Source organism: Rattus norvegicus, chromosome 9 (genome assembly GCF_036323735.1).
Source record: "Rattus norvegicus strain BN/NHsdMcwi chromosome 9, GRCr8, whole genome shotgun sequence".
Lineage (NCBI taxonomy): Eukaryota > Metazoa > Chordata > Mammalia > Rodentia > Muridae > Rattus > Rattus norvegicus.
This window is the reverse complement of record NC_086027.1, coordinates 25,056,288-25,079,584: the sequence shown is the minus strand read 5'-3', so window position 1 is coordinate 25,079,584 and position 23,297 is coordinate 25,056,288. Positions and strand designations below refer to the sequence as shown.

At 44.3% G+C, this 23,297-nt stretch overlaps 1 protein-coding gene across 10 annotated transcripts in view; it reads left to right on the top strand.

Moving 5' to 3' along the window:
- The window catches only part of Adgrf5 (adhesion G protein-coupled receptor F5), a 113,185-nt gene that overhangs the window by 48,461 nt on the left and 41,427 nt on the right, over window positions 1-23,297 (top strand). For all 10 annotated transcript variants that reach the window (XM_063266632.1, XM_063266631.1, XM_008766833.4 and 7 more), the window contains 2 exons: window positions 252-377; window positions 7,373-7,427. In XM_063266632.1, coding sequence (XP_063122702.1) covers window positions 276-377; window positions 7,373-7,427 — 157 coding nt within the window. In that variant the 5' untranslated portion in view covers window positions 252-275. Of the gene's footprint in view, window positions 1-251; window positions 378-7,372; window positions 7,428-23,297 lie in introns of those variants that run through there.

Here is a 23,297-nt window from a genome sequence, read left to right as displayed (position 1 = left end):
CCTTTGTATTACTCACATTAACATCTCAAAACACTACCTCCCCTCATCCTCAGAGACATGTTTGTCTCCCCAGGATAGGCAATGCTTCTTCCTCAGTTTGTCCCCTCCGTGCCCTCCCCTTACCCGTCCCCTCCTGTCCCCTCTATTGCAAATGTCATTGAGTGATGGGACTTTCATGACAGGGGTTGGCAGTTCTTTCCACCTTTCCTGAATCAATCGCTGGGTCTCTGAAGCATCATCTTTCCTTTCAGGCAAAGCCACTCAAACCTGAAGAAATGAAATCGTCAAGGACTGTCACGCTCTACTTTGTGCTTATTGTGATTTGTTCCTCAGAAGCTACATGGAGCAGGCCAGCAGAGCCCATTGTCCATCCTTTGGTGAGTAAAGTCAAGTCTGCAGTCAGTCATTTCCTTGTCTCAGCTCTTTGATTTCCTGGTAAGGTCCATACCAGAAAACAGTTCTAAGCTGTGGGGTAGGAGGGGATTTCAAGACAGTGCTGCAATTGTAACTATGTTACAGGATTTTCACTAGTTGTAGCCGGTATTAACTGGGCTACGACTTTTTTTTCTTTTCTTTTCTTTTCTTTCTTTTTTTTAATTAACTTGAGTATTTCTTATTTACATTTCGAATGTATTCCCTTTCCCAGTTTCTGGGCCAACATCCTCCTAACCCCCCCCTCCCCATCCTCCCTCCATTACCATCCTCCCCCCAACAATCATGTTCACTGGGGGTTCAGTCTTATCAGGACAAAGGGCTTCCCCTTCCACTGGTGCTCTTACTAGTCTATTCATTGCTACCTATGAGGCCAGAGTCCAGGGTCAATCCATGTATAGTCTTTGGGTAGTGGCTTAGTCCCTGGAAGCTCTGGTTGGTTGGCATTGTTGTACATATGGGGTCTCGAGCCCCTTCAAGCTCTTCCAGTCCTTTCTCTGATTCCTTCAACGGGGGTCCCGTTCTCAGTTCAGTGGTTTGCTGCTGGCATTCGCCTATGTATTTGCTGTATTCTGGCAGACTTTTTGCAATCTGAAACCATCAGTATCCAGAGAGATCACCCAAGCCAGTTTCCTTCACTAGAGGACCATCTCCACGTCCAGGGAGGCTGTATGTAGCCAAGAAAAGTTCTAAATGCAAATCAACCCAAAATTGTAAATTAGCTTAAACCCATCAGATTTAGAAATGATGTAAGTTGATTGCAAGTTTCTTCACGGTAAACGTTGTGGGTGACAACATCGTGTTGGCATCTCTGAAAGGCTGGAGACACCTGATTGGTTGAGGCTTCACACTGAAGCTGGCTTTGATAAAGTAACACTCTTCAAAAGCCATTTGTCTTTGTGTGCGTATCACAGTCAAAGGTTAACAAGCCCTGAGGACCTTAGGTAGTGTCTAAGACTCTCCCTCGGGAATAATGAAAGTCCTTTGTCTTGAGAAGTCGGGAGGCATTCAGCTACGTAGGGAAGGTGATGGTATATTGCTTCATGTGGGATTCTTTATCATGCTTCTTTATACAATAGAGGCAAGGCCCACTGCAAGCTGGGAGATCAGACATATAGTTTTGCATTTTAGTCTCTTCACCTATAGAATCATGCTAATAGTACCAATTTCCTATGATTCTTATGAGAATTAAGTTGGTTTATATTTATAACAGGCATCAGGGGGAAAAAAGTATGTTTCAGAATTTTTTTCCCTTGTATTGAACTTAATCTGAGAGGACTGGACTGTGATTCAGGGAGTATAATTTATTCACATTTAGTAGGTTCGAAGTACTTGGTCTTATTATCAGGGTTCTATGTTTATCACTGTGTTCATCAGCTTTCTCGATGGTGTAACCTAAGTCTGATGTGAACAACTCGGATTTAAAAGCTTTGATTTCGACTCATGGTTTTAGAGGCCTCAGTCCATGGAGGGATCACATGACGCAAAGTTTGCATTCACAGTAGCTGTGGCACAGAGTGATGGAGATGCTGGTGTCTGGCTGCTTCTCTTCTCTCCCTTTACCCTTTATTTGTTTTTGTTCCATCCCCTTGGATGCCCTAGCATAAGGGTGAGGCCAAGCACACCAGGGTGAGTCTGTTCTCAGGCAGTCCTCTCTAGAAATGCCTCTACAGACACGCCCAGAGCTGTGCTTCGACCTCCCAGGCGACCCTTGACATGGTCAAGTTGACAGTGAAGACTCACCATCTCCAGGATTGTATGCGCTTTCTTCCTTTTCCTGTTTTAGGGTCTAGGTTTTCTTTGTCTGTTTCATTTTCCACTCTCATGATCTGAAGAATGTGCACAATATGTCTCTTCTTGTCAGCCCTGGCTTATGGAGTACAACCTAGACAGGAGAATGAACCAGCCTGCTCATTCTATCAAAGAGGAAACATTTGCACCTGTTCTGTAGGGGTTATTCAGAAGACGTGGTGTGATTTCCACATTGAGGTTAATCTATCCTCTCTTTCAGAAGTGACCCCAGTGATCACATATGTCTAACCTTGGCATCACACCTCGATTGGTGTCTGGCCCTGACCCACACAAGCTTCAGAGTCTTCATTAATTTTTCCTATATCTCTGAACCTATGCCCTCTCACATCCCTTCTCTGGCTTGTTGTAAGGATCACACACATGTGCTTTCACCAAGGGCCTCTGACTCGGTCCTTAGAGTTGATGTATGCTGCTAGCCATCTGTGAGGAATCTTGGTAAGATAATTATCCAACTTAGAAGCAGAAGGTTAGCTTAGCATTCTAGGCTACAAAAGGAGGAGTGAGTGGAAGGCTCTGGTGATGGGACTGAGAGGTGGGACAGCTGGCGTCCCTGGTGAGCATCTTGTTTGCCATGTGTCCCCTTAGACTTTCGAGTGTACCTTTCAAGCTGGGGAGATGACTCAGTTGCTGGATCATTCTTGCTGTGCAAGAGTGAGGACTCAAGTCTGTTCTTCAGCATCCCTGTAAAAGAGTCAGAGGTACGAGTATATATTTCATCCCACGCCAGAGATGATGAAGACAGCAGGATCCCTGGTGCTCAAGTCCAGCTGGCCTAGCCAAATTGGTGAGCTCTAGGTTAAAAAGAGAGACCCTATATCAAAACCAAGGCAGAAAAAAAAACTGAAGAAGGCATCTAAAGTTAACCTCTGGCTGTCACACATGCACATGTATGAGTACACACACACACACACACACACACACACACACACACACACAAACACACACACAACTCTTATTTCTAGTTGATTACCCTCCCCAACTCCAGACCACTAAAATTATTTAGAAAGCCATCTTTCGTGAAGGGTGGGACTCTTCCTGGAATTGGTGACCTTGTCTCTTCCGACTGCCATCAGGAAATCCCCAACTGAAGGGAGCTGTGGCTCGGAGCCTCATCTGGAGAACTTTGTCTGAAGTGTGTAGACTGATTCAAGTGAGCTGTTTAGTCTAATCTGAAAACACCTCGAAGTTTTGTGATCCGAGTCCATTTCCCCTTCTTAGCTATTGTAGCCAGAGAGCAAAATGTAGTAGGAAAAGCGAGTGTCAGAGTCTCACAGTTACCCAGGCTAGAACTTTCCGAGGACTCAGGATGGCAAGGCTGGTCCGTGGGAACCCAGAGCAGTGGGACACAAGAGCACACACCATCGCTGTGGACTACGTTAGGCACATTGTACACCTCTCTGCACAGGTTACTGTTTAGAATGTAGAAATCAGAGCTTAGGAGACGTGGATAGCTCTTCGAGTTAATAGTAGGAGGGGGCGGTGCGAGTCAGCTCATGCTATGACTCTAGCCTCTGCCTGTTCAGATCAAGGTCCTAAGACCTGACAGCCCAGTTTTGTACAGTACTGTACAGCAGAGAGGGGGAGGGAGAGAACAGGATGTGAGAGGTGTACTTTACAAAGATGAGTCTAGAAACTGCCAGATGTTACTTTAAAGCATCAATTCTCAACCTGGAGCTTGAGACACATTTAAAGGCCCGAGCTGCTCTTTCACAGGGGTTCGCTAAAACCATTGGAAACCATATTTACATTATGATTCATAACAATAGCAAAATTACAGTTACGAAGTGGCAAGGAAATAATTTTATGGTTGGTGGGTCACCACAACATGAGGAACTGTACTAAAGGGTCATAGCATTAGGAAGGTCGTGCTAGTGCTATAAACATTTGAGAAGGTTGTGACTCCCATAAGGCACCTTTACACATGGGAGGCACTGGTCATCAAGGCTCCCAAGCTGTAGTTGAGCTTAGTCAAACTGTGGGAAGGAAAGGAAAAATTCTGTCCTCGAAAAGCCTTAAGATACTCTGCATTAGATGTGAAATGTACTTGGATTTTTAACACATCATAGCTAATCATGTTTGTCTGTGTTCCTCAAACACACCACAGAACTTACATAGGTGGCTAGCCTCTCCTAGTCTCCAGGGAGGATGGGGACAGGACTGCAGGGCCAGAACCTTCCTTCTACCTGGGCACAGGGCCAAGCCGTAGGCAGGGCAAACTGAGAGGAACCACCCTATACATCAACTATGTGACTTCAGTTCCTGTATCCTTACATCCCCCTGGGACAACTCACAGCAGCGGAAGCAGCAATTGGGCTTTTGAAATTCCAGTCACTATCCATCATGTCTCTAGTTCTTCAAGAGCATTTGTGAACTCTCATGCACACAGAACGCTCCCTGCCCTTCCTCACTCCTTACACATTTTAATGTTCTCCTCAGCCAGTGTCTCTTAAGGACTTCAAGGAGAGGAACATAAAAAGCAGCTGGTAATTTCCCAAAATTATAGCTTAGAATGGAGAGAGAGACCAGCCAGGGAAACTGTTAGTTGAAAAAGGAGTAAGGGAGTTGGGTATGGTGGCACATGCCTTTAATCCCAGTACTCGGGAGGCAAAGGCAGGTAGATCTCTGGGTGGGAGGCTAGCCAGGGCTACACAGAGAAATCTTGTCTCTATAAAGGCCTAATAATTAAAAACTTAAAAGAGAAAAAAAAAAGAAAGAAAGGGAGAGGAGGAGGAGGCAGATGCAGGAGACTTTGGAGGGATGCATCAGGCAAGAGAAGACTGGCTCCCTGGGAGGAGCAATGTGTCCCAGAATGTCACCTAAGCCATCATAGGCAAGGGCACACTTTGGAGTCAGGTTTGCCAAGTTCAAATTCCGAGTTCCAAAACACAGTGACCTTAGACAAAGTATTTGACTTCCTCTACCTGTGTTTTTTTGTTCGATTTTTGTTTTTTGTTCTTGTTTTTTTAATCATTGAAAGGTGAGTGGCCACAGCACCTTTGACTGTCCTGGTGGAGAGTGTGTAATATATCTTAGGAATATTGCTATAGCTGAGTGAGTGTGAGAGTGAACGAACCAGGAAACCACAGTGGACCTGGCTGATGAGGGTAAGCTTAGTGTCGTGTGGCATTCAGAGATGTGTGCAGTTCATAGGAAAGGCCATATCAGTGTATGTAGGGTCATCAAAGACATGGGGCTTGTTCACTGAACCTTAGATGTGAGTATGGGGGCAGGGAGGGGAGTTTGCTCTGTGTGGGTATCCCAGGAGTCTCCCTGCAGGCAAGAGGCAACAAGAAAGGCCATGACAGTAAAGGGGAAGGCTTGTTACCAGCTATTGGGTGGGGACTGATCCCATTAGCAGAGCGGACTACTCATTACAGATTGATGTTGGAGAGGACAGACTTGAGAAGAACCAGGTGGCACTGTAGAGACTGAAAAGTCTCCGAAGCAGTGTGGCCTCTGACTCTAAATAGTGCTTACTGTGGCACAGAAGCTTTCCATTTTCTGCCCACAGTAACCACAGTAAATACTGTGACCTTTGCAGTGACCTGGTAGAGCAGGCTGTACCTATCCCCTGCCACAGAATAGGGGAAGAAGCACGCTGGTTGATTAACTTATTAAGGTCCCACTACTATTGATGGTGGAACTAAGGTTGCAGCTTAGTATCAGTAGAGTCCATCTCTCTCTCTCTCTCTCTCTCTCTCTCTCTCTCTCTCTCTCTCTCTCTCTCTCTCTCGTGTGTGTGTCTGTGTGTGTGTGTGTGTGTGTGTGTCTGTGTCTGTGTCTGTGTCTGTGTGTGTATGTCTGTGTGTCTGTGTGTGTTCAGATGCACAGACCTGCATGTATGGGAGACAGAGGAAGATGTTTGGTATCCTGCTCAGCCACTCCCTGTTTTACTTTCTTGAGACAGAAGCCCTAGCTAAACTTAAAGCTAGACTGGGAACCAGCAAACCCCAGCCATCCTTCTCTCTCTGCTCCCCGCAGTGCTGGGATTATATGTCTAGGAGGTCATGCCCAACTTTTTTTGAACTCAGGTACTCATGCTTGTTTTTTTTTTTTTTTCCGGAGCTGGGGACCGAACCCAGGGCCTTGAGCTCGCTAGGCAAGTGCTCTACCGCTGAGCTAAATCCCCAACCCACTCATGCTTGTTTTTTATCCATTGTTCTAGTTTGTTTCCCAAAGCCACTTGTGGAGGGAAGGATTTACTTCATCTTACGGTTTATGGTCCACTGTGGGAAGCCAAGGCAGGGATTTAGAGACTGAAGCACTGCTTTCTGGTGCGTTCCCTTTGACATGGCCACTCAGCTACCTTTCTTACGTAGCACAGGCTGACTGCCTGCAGTGGTCCTGCCCACAGGGGTCTTGACTCTCCTACATCAATCAGCCATTGAGACAGGACCACAGGCCAATCTGAACTGAGATTCCTTCTTCCCAAGTGTGTCAATATGAATATATGAATAGCCATCATACCTGTGTCCAAGCCTTTGTTTTTAATCACTGTAAATTATATTAAAATTTACTTAGAGCTTACCATATGCCATTTTGTAGTCTACACAAGTCTTGTAATAATCCTATGATGTCGACATTGCCCTTATTCCCACTTTTCAGAAAAGAAAGTAAGGCTTAACAAATATCAGTAACTTCTGTACAGTCGCAGAGCTAGAAAAGGCCCAGGTATACATGTAGATGGTCTGACTGCAGGAGCCATCTAGAATCTAGAAGAAAAGACCCAGAGGAAAAACTATTATGTCTAAGTAGATAATGGCTAAGCAGTCTGAACCACAGTATAAAAAAAAAAAAAAAAAAACCCTGAGGCTGTCCAAACTGAATGCTGGGAAAAGGTAGAGAGATTGATTCATGTTACAGACCACTGGCCCTGTTTAGGGTTCAAGTCTCAAGTAGAGAGCATAGGAGATTGGTGTCTGTTTCTAGACAGTGCTCACAGACCAGGGATGTCAAGGGATGTCTTCCACTGCTGGATCTAGAGGCTGGTTCATACAAGCACACTCCTGTGGTGTTTTCCTCAGATCTGCATCTGTGTTCTGGTGTGATGCTGACCTTCCCATGAGTAGAAAGCCAAGAAAGAAGGGTTCCCCAGTATCCACTGACACACTTCTAATTGTTCTTTCAGATTCTCCAAGAACATGAACTAGCAGGGGAAGAGCTACTGAGGCCAAAAAGAGCAGGTATGCAAACTTTTCACTAAAACTCACAGTTCATAAATCCACTTTATAAATGGTGTGTGTTATAACTAGAATTGATCCTCCCCCCATCTTTCATGGAGGATATTAAACTTGAGCCTTATATATGTTGCAGGAAAATACTCTCTTTTCCTTTTTAAATCTCTATCTATCTATCTATATCTATCTGTTTATGTATCTATCCATTAATCTATCTATCTATCTATCTATCTATCTATCTATCTATTTATCTATCTATCATCTATCTATCTAGTGCATGTGTGCATGTGCTTGTGCATGCATGTATATGTGTAAGTTAGAGGTGACATTCAGCAGAAGCTGTCTACCTTGATTGAGCAGATAAGGTTTCTTTTTTTTTTTTTCAGAGCTGGGGACTGAACCCAGGGCCTTGCGCTTGCTAGGCAAGCGCTCTACCACTGAGCTAAATCCCCAACCCAGATAAGGTTTCTTAACGGCTCTCACCCACCCCCAAGCAGCCTAGACTGGCTGTCTAGCAAGAGATTCCTAAAAATCTACCTGTTTTCTACTCCTCAACACTTAGATTCCTAGTGTGTGATCCTATCACATCCAGGTTTGAATATGTGTGTTTTGGGCATTGAATTTGGTTCATTAATACTTACAGTAAAGCAGATACTTTGCTAACTGAGTAGTTTCTCTGCCTTTGTCAAAGTTCTATTGCTGTGAAGAAATACTATGACCACAGCAACTCTTATAAAAGAAAGCATTTAGGCACTTCCGGGATTTAGCAGGGGGAGTCCCAAACCGGCAGATCCCTACCCGCAGTAGCTCTCTGCTCCCAAACCCCGTGGGAGAGAGACCTCACCGCCTGGTCAGGTGGGCACTCCTGAGGCTGCAGAGCGGAAGAGACCACCAACACTGTCCACCCCTGCTCACATCCCTGGCCCAAGAGGAAACTGTATACGGCCTCTGGGTCCCCGTAGAGGAGGGCCCAGGAGCAGCAGATCCACTGCGACTGAGACACCGCCAGAACATGAAGGGACCGACCGGATAAACAGTTCTCTGCACTCAAATCCCATGGGAGGGAGAACTAAACCTTCAGAGAGGCAGACACGCCTGGGAAACCAGAAGAGACTGCACTTTGCACACATCTCTGACGCCAGAGGAAAACACCAAACGCCATCTGGAACCCTGGTGCACGGAAGCTCCCAGAAAGGGCGGCGCAGATCTTCCTGGTTGCTGCTGCCGTGGAGAGCTCGTAAGCAACACCCCACGAGCAAACTTGAGCCTCGGGACCACAGGTAAGACCAACTTTTCTGCTGCAAGTGACCTGCCTGGTGAACTCAAGACACAGGCCACAGGAACAGCTGAAGACCTGTAGATAGGAAAAACTACACTCCCGAAAGCAGAACACTCTGTCCCCATAACTGGCTGAAAGAAAACAGGAAAACAGGTCTACAGCACTCCTGACACACAGGCTTATAGGACAGTCTAGCCACTGTCAGAAATAGCAGAACAAAGTAACACCAGAGATAATCTGATGGCGAGAGGCAAGCGCAGGAACCCAAGCAACAGAAACCAAGACTACATGGCATCATCGGAGCCCAATTCTCCCACCAAAGCAAACACGGAATATCCAAACACACCAGAAAAGCAAGATCTAGTTTCAAAATCATATTTGATCATGATGCTGGAGGACTTCAAGAAAGACATGAAGAACTCCCTTAGAGAACAAGTAGAAGCCTACAGAGAGGAATCGCAAAAATGCCTGAAAGAATTCCAGGAAAACACAATCAAACAGTTGAAGGAATTAAAAATGGAAATAGAAGCAATCAAGAAAGAACACATGGAAACAACCCTGGATATAGAAAACCAAAAGAAGAGACAAGGAGCTGTAGATACGAGCTTCACCAACAGAATACAAGAGATGGAAGTGCGAATCTCAGGAGCAGAAGATTCCATAGAAATCATTGACTCAACTGTCAAAGATAATGTAAAGCAGAAAAAGCTACTGGTCCAAAACAAAAGGTAATCCAGGACTCAATGAGAAGATCAAACCTAAGGATAATAGGTATAGAAGAGAGTGAAGACTCCCAGCTCAAAGGACCAGTAAATATCTTCAACAAAATCATAGAAGAAAACTTCCCTTACCTAAAAAAAGAGATAACCATAGGCATACAAGAAGCCTACAGAACTCCAAATAGATTGGACCAGAAAAGAAACACCTCCCGTCACATAATAGTCAAAACACCAAATGCACAAAATAAAGAAAGAATATTAAAAGCAGTAAGCGAAAAAGGTCAAGTAATATATAAAGGCAGACCTATCAGAATCGCACCAGACTTTTCGCCAGAAACTATGAAAGCCAGAAGATCCTGGACTGATGTCATACAGACCCTAAGAGAACACAAATGCCAGCCCAGGTTACTGTATCCTGCAAAACTCTCAATTAACATAGATGGAGAAACCAAGATATTCCATGACAAAACCAAATTTACACAATATCTTTCTACAAATCCAGCACTACAAAGGATAATAAATGGTAAAGCCCAACATAAGGAGGCAAGCTATACCCTAGAAGAAGCAAGAAACTAATCGTCTTGGCAACAAAACAAAGAGAATGAAAGCACACAATCATAACCTCACATCCAAATATGAATATAACGGGAAGCAATAATCACTATTCCTTAATATCTCTCAACATCAATGGCCTGAACTCCCCAATAAAAAGACATAGATTAACAAACTGGATACACAACGAGGACCCTGCATTCTGCTGCCTACAGGAAACATACCTCAGAGACAAAGACAGACACTACCTCAGAGTGAAAGGCTGGAAAACAACTTTCCAAGCAAATGGTCGGAAGAAGCAAGCTGGAGTAGCCATTCTAATATCAAATAAAATCAATTTTCAACTAAAAGTCATCAAAAAAGATAAGGAAGGACACTTCATATTCATCAAAGGAAAAATCCACCAAGATGAACTCTCAATCCTAAATATCTATGCCCCAAATACAAGGGCACCTACATACGTAAAAGAAACCTTACTAAAGCTCAAAACACACATTGCACCTCACACAATAATAGTAGGAGATTTCAACACCCCACTCTCATCAATGGACAGATCATGGAAACAGAAATTAAACAAAGACATAGACTGACTAAGAGAAGTCATGAGCCAAATGGACTCAACAGATATTTATAGAACATTCTATCCTAAAGCAAAAGGATATACCTTCTTCTCAGCTCCTCATGGTACTTTCTCCAAAATTGACCATATAATTGGTCAAAAGACGGGCCTTAACAGGTACAGAAAGATAGAAATAATCCCATGCGTGCTATCGGACCACCACGGCCTAAAACTGGTCTTCAATAACAATAAGGGAAGAATGCCCACATATACGTGGAAATTGAACAATGCTCTACTCAATGATAACCTGGTCAAGGAAGAAATAAAGAAAGAAATTAAAGACTTTTTAGAATTTAATGAAAATGAAGGTACAACATACCCAAACTTATGGGACACAATGAAAGCTGTGCTAAGAGGAAAACTCATAGCGCTGAATGCCTGCAGAAAGAAACAGGAAAGAGCATATGTCAGCAGCTTGATAGCACACCTAAAAGCTCTAGAACAAAAAGAAGCAAATACACCCAGGAGGAGTAGAAGGCAGGAAATAATCAAACTCAGAGCTGAAATCAACCAAGTAGAAACAAAAAGGACCATAGAAAGAATCAACAGAACCAAAAGTTGGTTCTTTGAGAAAATCAACAAGATAAATAAACCCTTAGCCAGACTAACGAGAGGACACAGAGAGTGTGTCCAAATTAACAAAATCCGAAATGAAAAGGGAGACATAAGTACAGATTCAGAGGAAATTCAAAAAAAATCATCAGATCTTACTATAAAAGCCTATATTCAACAAAACTTGAAAATCTGCAGGAAATGGACAATTTCCTAGACAGATACCCGGTACCGAAGTTAAATCAGGAACAGATAAACCAGTTAAACAACCCCATAACACCTAAGGAAATAGAAGCAGTCATTAAAGGTCTCCCAGCCAAAAAGAGCCCAGGTCCAGACGGGTTTAGTGCAGAATTCTATCAGACCTTCACAGAAGACTTCATACCAATATTATCCAAACTATTCCACAAAATTGAAACAGATGGAGCACTATCGAATTCCTTCTATGTAGCCATAATTACTCTTATACCTAAACCACACAAAGACACAACAAAGAAAGAGAACTTCAAACCAATTTCCCTTATTAATATTGACACAAAAATATTCAATAAAATTCTGGCAAACCGAATGCAAGAGCACATCAAAACAATCATCCACCATGATCAAGTAGGCTTCATCTCAGGCATGCAGGGATGGTTTAATATACGGAAAACCATCAACGTGATCCATTATATAAACAAACTGAAAGAACAAAACCACATTTCATTAGATGCTGAGAAAGCATTTGACAAAATTCAACACCCCTTCATGATAAAAGTCCTGGAAAGAATAGGAATTCAAGGTCCATACCTAAACATAGTAAAAGCCATATACAGCAAACCAGTTGCTAACATTAAACTAAATGGAGAGAAACTTGAAGCAATCCCACTAAAATAAGGGACTAGACAAGGCTGCCCACTCTCTCCCTACTTATTCAATATAGTTCTTGAAGTTCTAGCCAGAGCAATCAGACAACAAAAGGAGGTCAAGGGGATACAGATCGGAAAAGAAGAATTCAAAATATCACTATTTGCAGATGATATGATAGTATATTTAAGTGATCCCAAAAGTTCCACCAGAGAACTACTAAAGCTGATAAACAACTTCAGCAAAGTGGCTGGGTATAAAATTAACTCAAATAAATCAGTAGCTTTCCTCTACACAAAAGAGAAACAACTGAGAAAGAAATTAGGGAAACGACACCCTTCATAATAGACCCAAATAATATAGAGTACCTCAGTGTGACTTTAACCAAGCAAGTAAAAGATTTGTACAATAAGAACTTCAAGACTCTGAAGAAAGAAATTGAAGACGTCAGAAGATGGAAAGATCTCCCATGCTCATGGATTGGCAAGATTAATATAGTAAAAATGGCCATTTTACCAAAAGCGATCTACAGATTCAATGCAATCCCCATCAAAATACCAATCCAATTCTTCAAAGAGTTAGAACAATTTGCAAATTCATCTGGAATAACAAAAAACCCAGGATAGCTAAAACTATCCTCAACAATAAAAGGACTTCAGGGGGAATCACTATCCCTGAACTCAAGCAGTATTACAGAGCAATAGTGATAAAAACTGCATGGTATTGGTACAGAGACAGACAGACAGACCAATGGAACAGAATTGAAGACCGAGGAATGAACCCACAAACCTATGGGCACTTGATTTTTGACAAAGGAGCCAAAACCATCCAATGGAAAAAAGACAGCATTTTCAGCAAATGGTGCTGGTTCAACTGGAGGTCAACATGTAGAAGAATGCAGATCGATCCATGCTTATCACCCTGTACAAAGCTTAAGTCCAAGTGGATCAAGGACCTCCACATCAAACCAGATACACTCAAACTAATAGAAGAAAAACTAGGGAAGCATCTGGAACACATGGGCACTGGAAAAAATTTCCTGAACAAAACACCAATGGCTTATGCTCTAAGATCAAGAATCGACAAATGGGATCTCATAAAACTGCAAAGCTTCTGTAAGGCAAAGGACACTGTGGTTCGGGCAAAACGGCAACCAACAGATTGGGAAAAGATCTTTACCAGTCCTACAACAGATAGAGGCCTTATATCCAAAATATTCAAAGAACTCAAGAAGTTAGACCGCAGGGAAACAAATAACCCTATTAAAACATGGGGTTCAGAGCTAAACAAAGAATTCACAGGTGAGGAATGCCGAATGGCTGAGAAACACCTAAAGAAATGTTCAACATCTTTAGTCATAAGGGAAATGCAAATCAAAACAACCCTGAGATTTCACCGCACACCAGTGAGAATGGCTAAGATCAAAAACTCAGGTGACAGCAGATGCTGGCGAGGATGCGGAGAAAGAGGAACACTCCTCCATTGTTGGTGGGATTGCAGACTGATACAACCATTCTGGAAATCAGTCTGGGGTTCCTCAGAAAATTGGACATTGAACTGCCTGAGGATCCAGCTATACCTCTCTTGGGCATATACCCAAAAGATGCCCCAACATATAAAAAAGACACGTGCTCCACTATGTTCATAGCAGCCTTATTTATAATAGCCAGAAGCTGGAAAGAACCCAGATGCCCTTCAACAGAGGAATGGATACAGAAAATGTGGTACATCTACACAATGGAATATTACTCAGCTATCAAAAACAATGACTTTATGAAATTCGTAGGCAAATGGTTGGAACTGGAAAATATCATCCTGAGTGAGGTAACCCAATCACAGAAAAACACACATGGTATGCACTCATTGATAAGTGGCTATTAGCCCAAATGTTTGAATTACCCTAGATGCCTAGAACAAATGAAACTCAAGACGGATGATCGAAATGTGAATGCTTCACTCCTTCTTTAATAGGGTAACAAGAATACCCTTTGCAGGGAATAGAGAGGCAAAGATTAAAACAGATACAGAAGGAACACCCATTCAGAGCCTGCCCCACATGTGGCCCACACATATACAGCCATCCAATTAGACAAGATGGATGAAGCAAAGAAGTGCAGGCCGACAGGAGCCGGATGTAGATCACTCCTGAGAGACACAGCCAGAATACAGCAGACACAGAGGCGAATGCCAGCAGCAAACCACTGAACTGAGAATAGGACCCCCGTTGAAGGAATCAGAGAAAGAACTGGAAGAGCTTGAAGGGGCTCGAGACCCCATATGTACAACAATGCCAAGCAACCAGAGCTTCCAGGGACTAAGCCACTACCTAAAGACTATACATGGACTGACCCTGGACTCTGACCTCATAGGTAGCAATGAATATCCTAGTAAGAGCACCAGTGGAAGGGGAAGCCCTGGGTCCTGCTAAGACTGAACCCCCTGTGAACGTAATTGTTGGGGGAGGGCGGCAATGGGGGGAGGATGGGGAGGGGAACACCCATAAAGAAGGGGAGGGGGAGGGATTAGGGGGATGTTTGCCCGGAAGCCGGGAAAGGGAATAACACTCGGAATGTAAATAAGAAATACTCAAGTTAATAAAAAAAAAAAAAAAGAGAACTCATCACTTTTTTAAACACACACACACACACACAAAAGAAGGCATTTAATTGGGGCTGACTTACAGTTCAGAAGTTTAGCCCATTGTCAGCATTGTGGGAAGCATTGTGGAACTCAGGTGGTCACAGTGCTTGAGAATATCTGCAAGCTCTAGATCCAGATCTATAGGCAGCAGGCAGCAGGCAGAGAGTGAGACTGGGCCTGGCTTATGCTTCTGAAACCTCAAAGCCCAGCCCCTAGTAACACACTTCCTCCAACAAAACCACACCTACTTCAATAAGGCCACACCTCCTAATAGATTCACTCCCTACAAGCTTATGGGAGCCATTTTCTTGGCCAAACAACTATACCAACCTTGATTGATTGATTGATTGATTGAGTCTTGCTAAGTTGATCATGTTGTCCTTGAGTTTGGGATCTGCCTGCTTCAGCCTTCCAAGTGGCTAGGATTACAGGCCTCCAAACCAGGCTCTGATCCTGTTTTGTTTTGTTTTGTTTTACAATTTATCGATTGATCAATCGATTGATTGATTGATTTGAGCACACTATAGCTTTCTTCAGACACACCAGAAGAGGGCATCAGATCCCATTACAGATGATTGTGAGCCATTATCACCACATGGTTGCTGGGAATTGAACTCAGGGCCCTGAAAGAACAGTCAGTGCTCTTAATCGATGAGCCATCTCTCCAGCCTCCATTGGGCAACTTTTTAAAATGCTTTATTCGCCACAATTCCATCTCCCAGTAACCATAACCCAGTAGTATAAGGAAGCCCATTTTCAATGTTATGAAATGATGCTAAATGACCCAAGCAACACCTTGCAATCTCAGCCGCCATTGTTGCTTTGCGCGTGCCCATAATCTGCCGCTCTCCTCAGATGCCCTCTCTTATCACCAAAACTCTTCCCAAGCCAGCAGCTTTTCCTTCCCTCCTTCCCTTTCCTCCCCGTGCCTGTCTCTTCTTTCTTGCTGTCTTCCCTCTTGTTCTCCTCCACTTTCTTTTCCACCTTGTTGTGCCAATGGACTCCAATGTCCCTTCTCACTCTTTCCCTGAAGCCAGCCTGTAGCTTCTGTGCTCAAAAACAAGTGTGATGCTTCCCTCATCCCACCAACCCCGTGAACTCTCCTTTACCCCGTGACAGCCCCTGACCCAGAATCCTGTCTGTTGGACTGTGGTAGGTTTTCATGGTTCAAAACAGAGCCATGCATGGATGAGTCCCAGCTCTGGGTTTCCACCAGATTCTTCTAGGGCTCAAGTCACCCGAGTCCTAGGTAGCAGCTGGTCATCCATGCAGCTACAAAACCATGTCTCTTGCTCTTCTGAGCCTCATTGTTTATCACTCCCCTTGGTAGCACAAGGGGTAGTTCTGGGGCAGGAAATAGCCGCACATCTAAGGATTTGAACATTCCAAAAGTTTTCCAAGCATGCTTTCACAAAAAACAACCGTGACAACAATAAATCTCCACGAAGACATGTTTTCCATGTATTATATGTGCTGCCCTGTGCTCTCAAGGGCCCTAGAGTCAATGGGAAGTGTTAAAGAACCTGCCTGTCCTCCACAGAAGATGGATTTGCCTTGGTACTTTTACAAAAGCACCAAAGGACAAAATAGCCACAGAGAGTTCCCGTGCTGGGCCCTGGGCAGCAGGATTGTAAATTACAATATGACTGTGAGTCTCTCGAAGGAAGCAAGATATGGAAATTTGCTAGCAGCTGTACCCCAAAGAGGCCAGAGTTTGACCTGGCGTATTCACTGGGTGAGGAGTTCAGATGGTTGCCAGAGCTTTAGAATAACTCAACTTTTCTCGTATATGCCTGTCTCCCTTTCTGAGGCCATGATAGTAGGAGGCATGAGTGTTCTAGATGAAATATTCTTTGAGAATTTTGTCTATCTATAGATAGATGATATAGATATAGATATAGATGACATCTATGCCTCACTTAATCCATCTGTTAATGGGAAAATCAATGTTTATATTTATTCTCAAGACATTATAGATTTCTACATATGTGACAAGTCAGATGTCCAGACTATCTTCCTGAGACATGTATGTGTGTATGTGTACATATACATACATATCTCACACATGTGTCAATTATATACTTTATACATATATTACCGTTATTGTAGTTCAGGGGCTTTAAGATGGTTGAAGAACTTTATAGCCTGGAGCTAATGAGATAGCTCAGTTGGAAAAGTGTTTCCACGCAGGCATGTGATCCTGAGTTTGACCCCTAGCATCCTTATAGAAAGCCAGGCAGGGTGGGGCCCACTTGTAAGCCCAGCACCGGGGAGGCAGAGACAGGAGAATCCACGAGGTTTGCTGGGCTGCCAGCCTAGCTTAATCAGACAAATCCCAAGTTCAGTGGGAGAGAATGTCTCAAAACACAAAGTGGACAGAATCCTGAAGAACACTACCCAAGCTTGACCTATGGCCTCCACATGTACGCATGAGCACACACACATGAACACACACACACACACACACACACACACACACACAAATCATCCATGTGAAGGAACCTGATGAATCCTTGGCACAGAAGGGGCACTCATCGATACCAGTCCCAGATCATGGCATGAAGACAAGAGGAATATACCATGACACATTAGCTGGCATTTTAATAAAACTCTTGGCTGACTGGAGAGCTGTCTCAGTGGTTAAGAGCACTGACTGCTCTTCCAGAGGTCCTGAGTTCAATTCTCAGCAACCACATGGTGGCTCACAACCATCTGTGATGAGATCTGGTGCCCTCTTTGGTGTGTCTGAAGTCAGCTACAGTGTACTTATATATAATATATTAATCTTTAAAAAAAAAAGAAAACTCTTTACATACAGTTGGGGAGGGGCCTGCATAGAATCCAAGACCAGAACCAAGAAAACATGTGGAGCTTCTTGACAGAGCAAAGTGTGGATGTGGGAGAGCAAGAGGAGCTAGGACTGGGTAAAAAAAAAAAAAAAAGCCAGAATTGTCACTATTATATCAGGAAGTCAGGTACCAAGAAGTGACAGATGCAAACTGTCGTAAGTGACAATGATCCACTTGGTTCTTGCTAAATTAATTAGATGAGGAAACCAGCAGGCTGGGAAACCAGCTAGGAGCCTGAGCAGTCCCCACATGGACCCTGGACATGAGTAAGACAGGGACAAAACTTGGGTACGCTTGCCCAAGGTCATTTGAGAAACAGAAGGAAAGAGATCCAGGTACTCATGCAACTTGGAGAAGTGGATAAAGGCAGGTTAAGAAAGAAAGGAACAAGACCTATGCAAGAGCAAGTCAACATCAGTCAGCATTCTAGCAAGCAGCACTAACTGTACTAGGCAGCTTTCAGATAGAGAGAGGTAGAAAGAGAGAGAGAGATGGAGCGGCATGGAGAATGTATTGAAAGTTCTCTGGGAAGAGGAGGAGGGGGGGAGGTGGAGGCAAATATGATCAAGATATATTGTATACATATATGAAACTATGAAAAAATAAATAAAAGATATCTTTAGGAAGAGAAAGGGAGGTTCTTGGTTTGTAGTTCTAGGTACCATCATGGTGGGCAAGGAATGGAGGCAAAACTGAGGCAGCTGCTCGCCTCGCCTCAGATCTTGTCTTTAGCCAGGAAGCAGCGAGCGATGGATGTCGGTGCTCAGCCTGCTTTGTCATCTGTTCACAGCGGAACCCAGCTAACGCAGTGCTGTGTGTGCCTCATACTTACGGTGGGTCTCCCCCTTTCAATTGATCTTCTCTGGAGATGTCCTCATGGGCACACCCGGTGCTGAGACTCCTGAAAGGGCTTTAAATCACAGTCAGGTTTATAATGAACGCTCCACTGGGAATTGTCATGGCGGGGAGAGGGTCTTCAAGTGAACGTTCTTATCGTTTAGCAGTAATGAAAATGCCAACTGCAAAGTTCTTGACCTGGACTTTCTGACCTAAATTGGGAAGAGTGCTTTGAGGCCTGACACTGGAAAATGCTTTCCAATTTCTCTTTGGCTTCTGAATGATTGGGTGGGAACCAGAAGCAGGGAGAGAGAGCATCCTGGATGCATGGAGCCCCTGGACATGCTGGAGTCCTCATACCTCTCATTGGAAGCAAAGCCCTTACTAGAGCAGGTCTCTGGTTGCCTGTGAGGTTGGGTGCATGGGCCCTTTGTGATCTTCATCCAAACATGCTATGCCTTTCTGAGCCTGTAGCAGAGAGCCTGGGGATTCCTTGGGATACTATGGTGTATAGTGTGAGGAAATAGATTGGTGGTGGACTGAGAGGAAGGGCTGGGTTCTCTCTGGCTCATGTGTGAGGTTGATGTAGGTTCAGTTTTAGACTTAACATTGGGAGAGTGTTTTTTTTTTTTTTTAATCTGACTTTTCATTTGACCATTCAAAGGTGAGATACGATCAAATTAAGGTTAATTTTTCTTGACTCCTGATACACATCAGTGTGTGTGTGTGTGTGTGTGTGTGTGTGTGTGTGTGTGTGTGTGCGTGCGTGTGCGTGCATGTGTGTGGTTTATGGGTGGTTGTGCATATATACACACAGAGGCCAGAGCACAACCTTGGTGTTCCTCAGTTACTTCCCTCCATTTTTCTTGACACGGGGCCTCTCTGGCCTGGACTCCAAGTCAGCCAGGCTGGTTAGCCAGTGAGGTCTAAGGATCCACCCGCCTCCACCTGCCTAGTGCTGGGATATAAACGTGTCCACCATACTTACGTATTTCATGAAGGCTGTAGGACTGGACTCAAAGCCTCATGTTTGGAACACAAGCGCTTGACCAACCAGCTGTCTCGCTCGTCTGCCTTACTTTTGTTACTGGACATACCAGACATGTGACTAAGGGCTTTCACAGAAGATCCGAACTGCTTCACAGCAACACTATAGAGAAATACCTTACCTCTAGTTTACAGATCTACTATGTGTGCCATTCAGAGTTTCAGTGACTCCCTCCCTCGAGTAAGAAAGTGTCCCATTCAACATTCTGGCCTTAAGTCCCCACATGCTGGTCTTCAAGGTGTTTCTGTTTCTTGCTCATGGGGTCTTATTTTACGACGTGGGTCTGTGTACGTGTGTGTGTGTGTGTGTGTGTGTGTGTTCTTGTGTGTGCGTCTGTGTGTGAGTGCAGGTATGGCTGTGCATGGGTGTGAGTGTGTGTTCCTCGATGTGTATGAGTACGTGTGTATGCATATTGACGAAAGTGCAGAGATTGGAGGCCAGGCTCAGGTATTAGTCCTTTGCTTCTCCCCTCTTGCTTGAGATGGGATCTCTTACGCACTGCTGTGTTTGACAGGCTAGCTGGCAGGAAAGCTGATGAAAGATTCTCCCGTCTCTGCCTTCCATCTCCTGGTGGGGGCGCTCTAGAATTATAGGCCTTTGAGTTACTCTGTCTGCCTGCCTGTCTGTCTGTCTGTCTGCCTGCCTGCCTGCCTGCCTGCCTGCCTGTCTGTCTGTCTGTCTGTCTGTCTGTCTGTCTTTCACTTCATTCCCTTTAAAAACATGGTTTCTAGGATTCTGAGCTCAGGCTACCAAAAGTTCTTTCCTCAGACATCTTCCCAGCCCTCCTCTCACAACCCTAGCATAGCTTTAAGGAAAGAGGAAGATTGGATATTAGTTCCATCCCCCCCCCCCAAGGAAAGACTGATGCAGGGGGCTGGTTCTGACTTCTTGGACTACAGTGGATACCTCAAACAAACGATCTTCTCTGGACTTCACCATCCATTGTTCCATCATCTGTGATATTAACCTTCTCCTCCACCCATACCTGTTGTGTGAGTCACAGCCTGGAATTCTAGCAGCTTTCTCTTGTATAATGACCTTTCCTAACCCCAAAAGGAGAATGGAACCTTTAGATGGCATCAGCGGAGCAGTGTCACAGCCATGGTACAGACAGTGATACCCAGTGGGCCTTCTGGGAAGTGTCAAGGAACAAGCAGAAGAGTGGGTGTCTTTCTATGCTCATCACTCGGAGGTCGAGGGAGGGGCAATGAGAGTGAAATCATTAGCAATGAAGACTCACTGCCCCCAGCAAGCTCCCTTCTCCTGGGTGAAGTTGGCAGGTGCCCTTTTGCAGGTGGGAGATCCATTCATGCATCAACTTAAGCCCTGCTTCTGAGAACCCTCCGATCCCTTCCGTTGCTAGGCAAAATCAGTATTGTTTGCTTAAACAGCTGCGATTAAGACCCAGCGCTGTTTGTGGCACTGAGAGGCCAACTTTCCAGATATGTCTTTTTCAGATAAGTGCTTTGAGACTGGCAGCGACTTGTGGGAAAGGAGAGGGGGAAATCCTGGTTAGCTAGTGTCTCCTGGGCCTGAGGATGGACATCACTCAACACCAGTGACACCTGGAATGTTCTACTGTCCCCTCAGGGCAGTGTGGGCCAGAACGACCCAGACACACAATACAAAGAGTGGAGGGGGTGAAGACAAAGAAAACACAACTGAGCTGTCAGGAGGTAGTTGGTTCACATGGCAGAGAAGGGGGCAGGTCATCTACGACACAGACAGAAGGAGGGACTCTGCAGTCTGACCCTCCTGAGTTCCTTTCCCAGGCTCCAAGGTCTTCAGGATAAGAAGCAGATAGAAAAGCAGAGTTTGCTATTACCTTCTCTCTGGTTTCAATCGGTTTTAGATTTCTTTGTTTTCTTTTATGTACATAGTGTTTTTTCTTCCTGTGCATAGACTTTATGTGTACATACTGGGCCTGCAGGAGTCAGAAGACAGCATCCTTGGAACTGTCCTTACAGACAACTCAGAGCAGTCGTGTGGGTGCTGGGGTCCAAACCCAGGTCCTCTGCAAGAGCAGTGTGTTCTCAATCCCTGACCCATCTCTAGGACCTAGAGTGACATTTCTGACTCCAAGCTTCCTTTCTGCCATAGTGGAACTAGATAGTAACGCATTGGTACCTGAGTTGCTGGGTGACTTGCCTTACTCGCTAGGGTTCCTGTAGCCTTGATACTGTCCTAAGATCCATGAAGAAAACCATTGCCAAACGGGAGTCATCTTAAGTTCCTCTAGTGAGCCAAGAGGGCTGCAACTCACTCAGGGACTCCGAATTCATTTGCCCTTCCCAGAGCAACGGTTGCGGGATGGCTGCTTTATACCTCTTTCATCCCATTTGAGTCTCTGCTCAACATCTAGAACTTTAAAAAGATCTTTTCTAGCATCTTATATTGTTGTTGTTGCTGCTGTTGTAAGAGCAAACTATCCAGCTCAGGACCCCCAAGAGCTAGCACAAAGGAGGTTTATCTGCCCCAGAATGACAAAGGACAGGGGATAAGAAACAAATTCAAGAGACAGAGAATGAGGGAGAAGGGAAAAAGGAGAAGAGGGCACGGATATTTGTTTTGGAGGACGAAGGTCGGCCTCTGGATAGAGAGGAGACAGAGGCGTTAATGGGGAAAATGGCAGTTCATAAAGTTACAAGAAGAAACTCCGTGTTAGGATGAGGTGTTTAATTTTAATTGGGTATGTTGATGAGGTGAGCCAAAATAAGATTTCGGTTGCTGGACTTCAGTACTTTGATAGCTGGACCTTGGTAGTCAGTCTCAGGAGGAAGTGGCCAAATAAGGGATTCGGCCTTGTGGGCTAGCCTTAGGAATGCAACCTGACAGGTTTTAGCAAAGCAGAGGGAATGGGGGAGAAGGGAAAGGCCTGCCAGAATCATGCTTGAACTGACTAGAGTCCCTTCAGTATTTAGTATTATTGTTGTTGTTGTCATTATTATCTTATTACTCCTTTGCTCTGCTTCCTTACTCTTTTTGATTTCCTGCAGAACTGTCTGATAGTAAGATAGAGCCTGACCACTTGCTTCCAACCGAGGAGGGAGATGTCATGGGGACAGGACTTCTTTTCTTAAGAAGCTTTGCTCCTTTTATTGTCTATGTCTGGGGCATCCAGCACCTCGCAGAGAAACAGGCACCCAATGAACGATAAATCTGCAAGAAAATCAATAAATCAAGAAACAGACGTGTGTAACGTCAGCAAGGTTGTCCTGAGTTTAGATTTCTAAGACATTTATGATGCTGATCGACTTCAGGGAAGTTTTCAAGGTCATCACACTTTTACTATTAATAGTTTTGTTTTTGAACTCAACATTAAAAAAAACTAAGATTTTAAGTTTATTTCAAGGCCGCATTTAGCAATAATATCATACTTTTCTAGAGCTTTCTGATTGTTTTTCTATCTTCTTCCACTCGAGTTGGAACAGTGGGTGATTCAAAGGAAATGGACTTTGGAGTCAGCAAAATGTCCTTTTTATTCTTAGCTCAGATATTGCCATGAGATTTCAACTCTTTGCACCTCAGTCTTGCCATCTGTAAAATGGCAGTAAGCATATTGCCCTTTAACCTACCAGGCAAGAGCAATTGGCAAGGGCTATTGCTACTGTTGCTACTTCATCTGCTCTTTACCCATAACACTAAAAGGAGGAGAAAGTCGAAAGTCAGTATCAGCTCTTTTGAGTAATCTGGGTAAACAGCAGGGGCTGTTCTTCCAGTGAATCTTGAGTTCTGTTCCCAGCACCCACATGGGGACAGCTTACACCACTCACAACTCCTGCCCTACAGGATCTGACGCCCACGTCTGGCCTCCAAGGGTACTGCGTGGACATGCCATACTCACATTTAAGCAAATAAAAACAAACCTTCAAGACACAAGAGGCTCAGCAAATATAGCAAGAGAGTACCCATTGGCCATGAGGAGGAACAAGAGA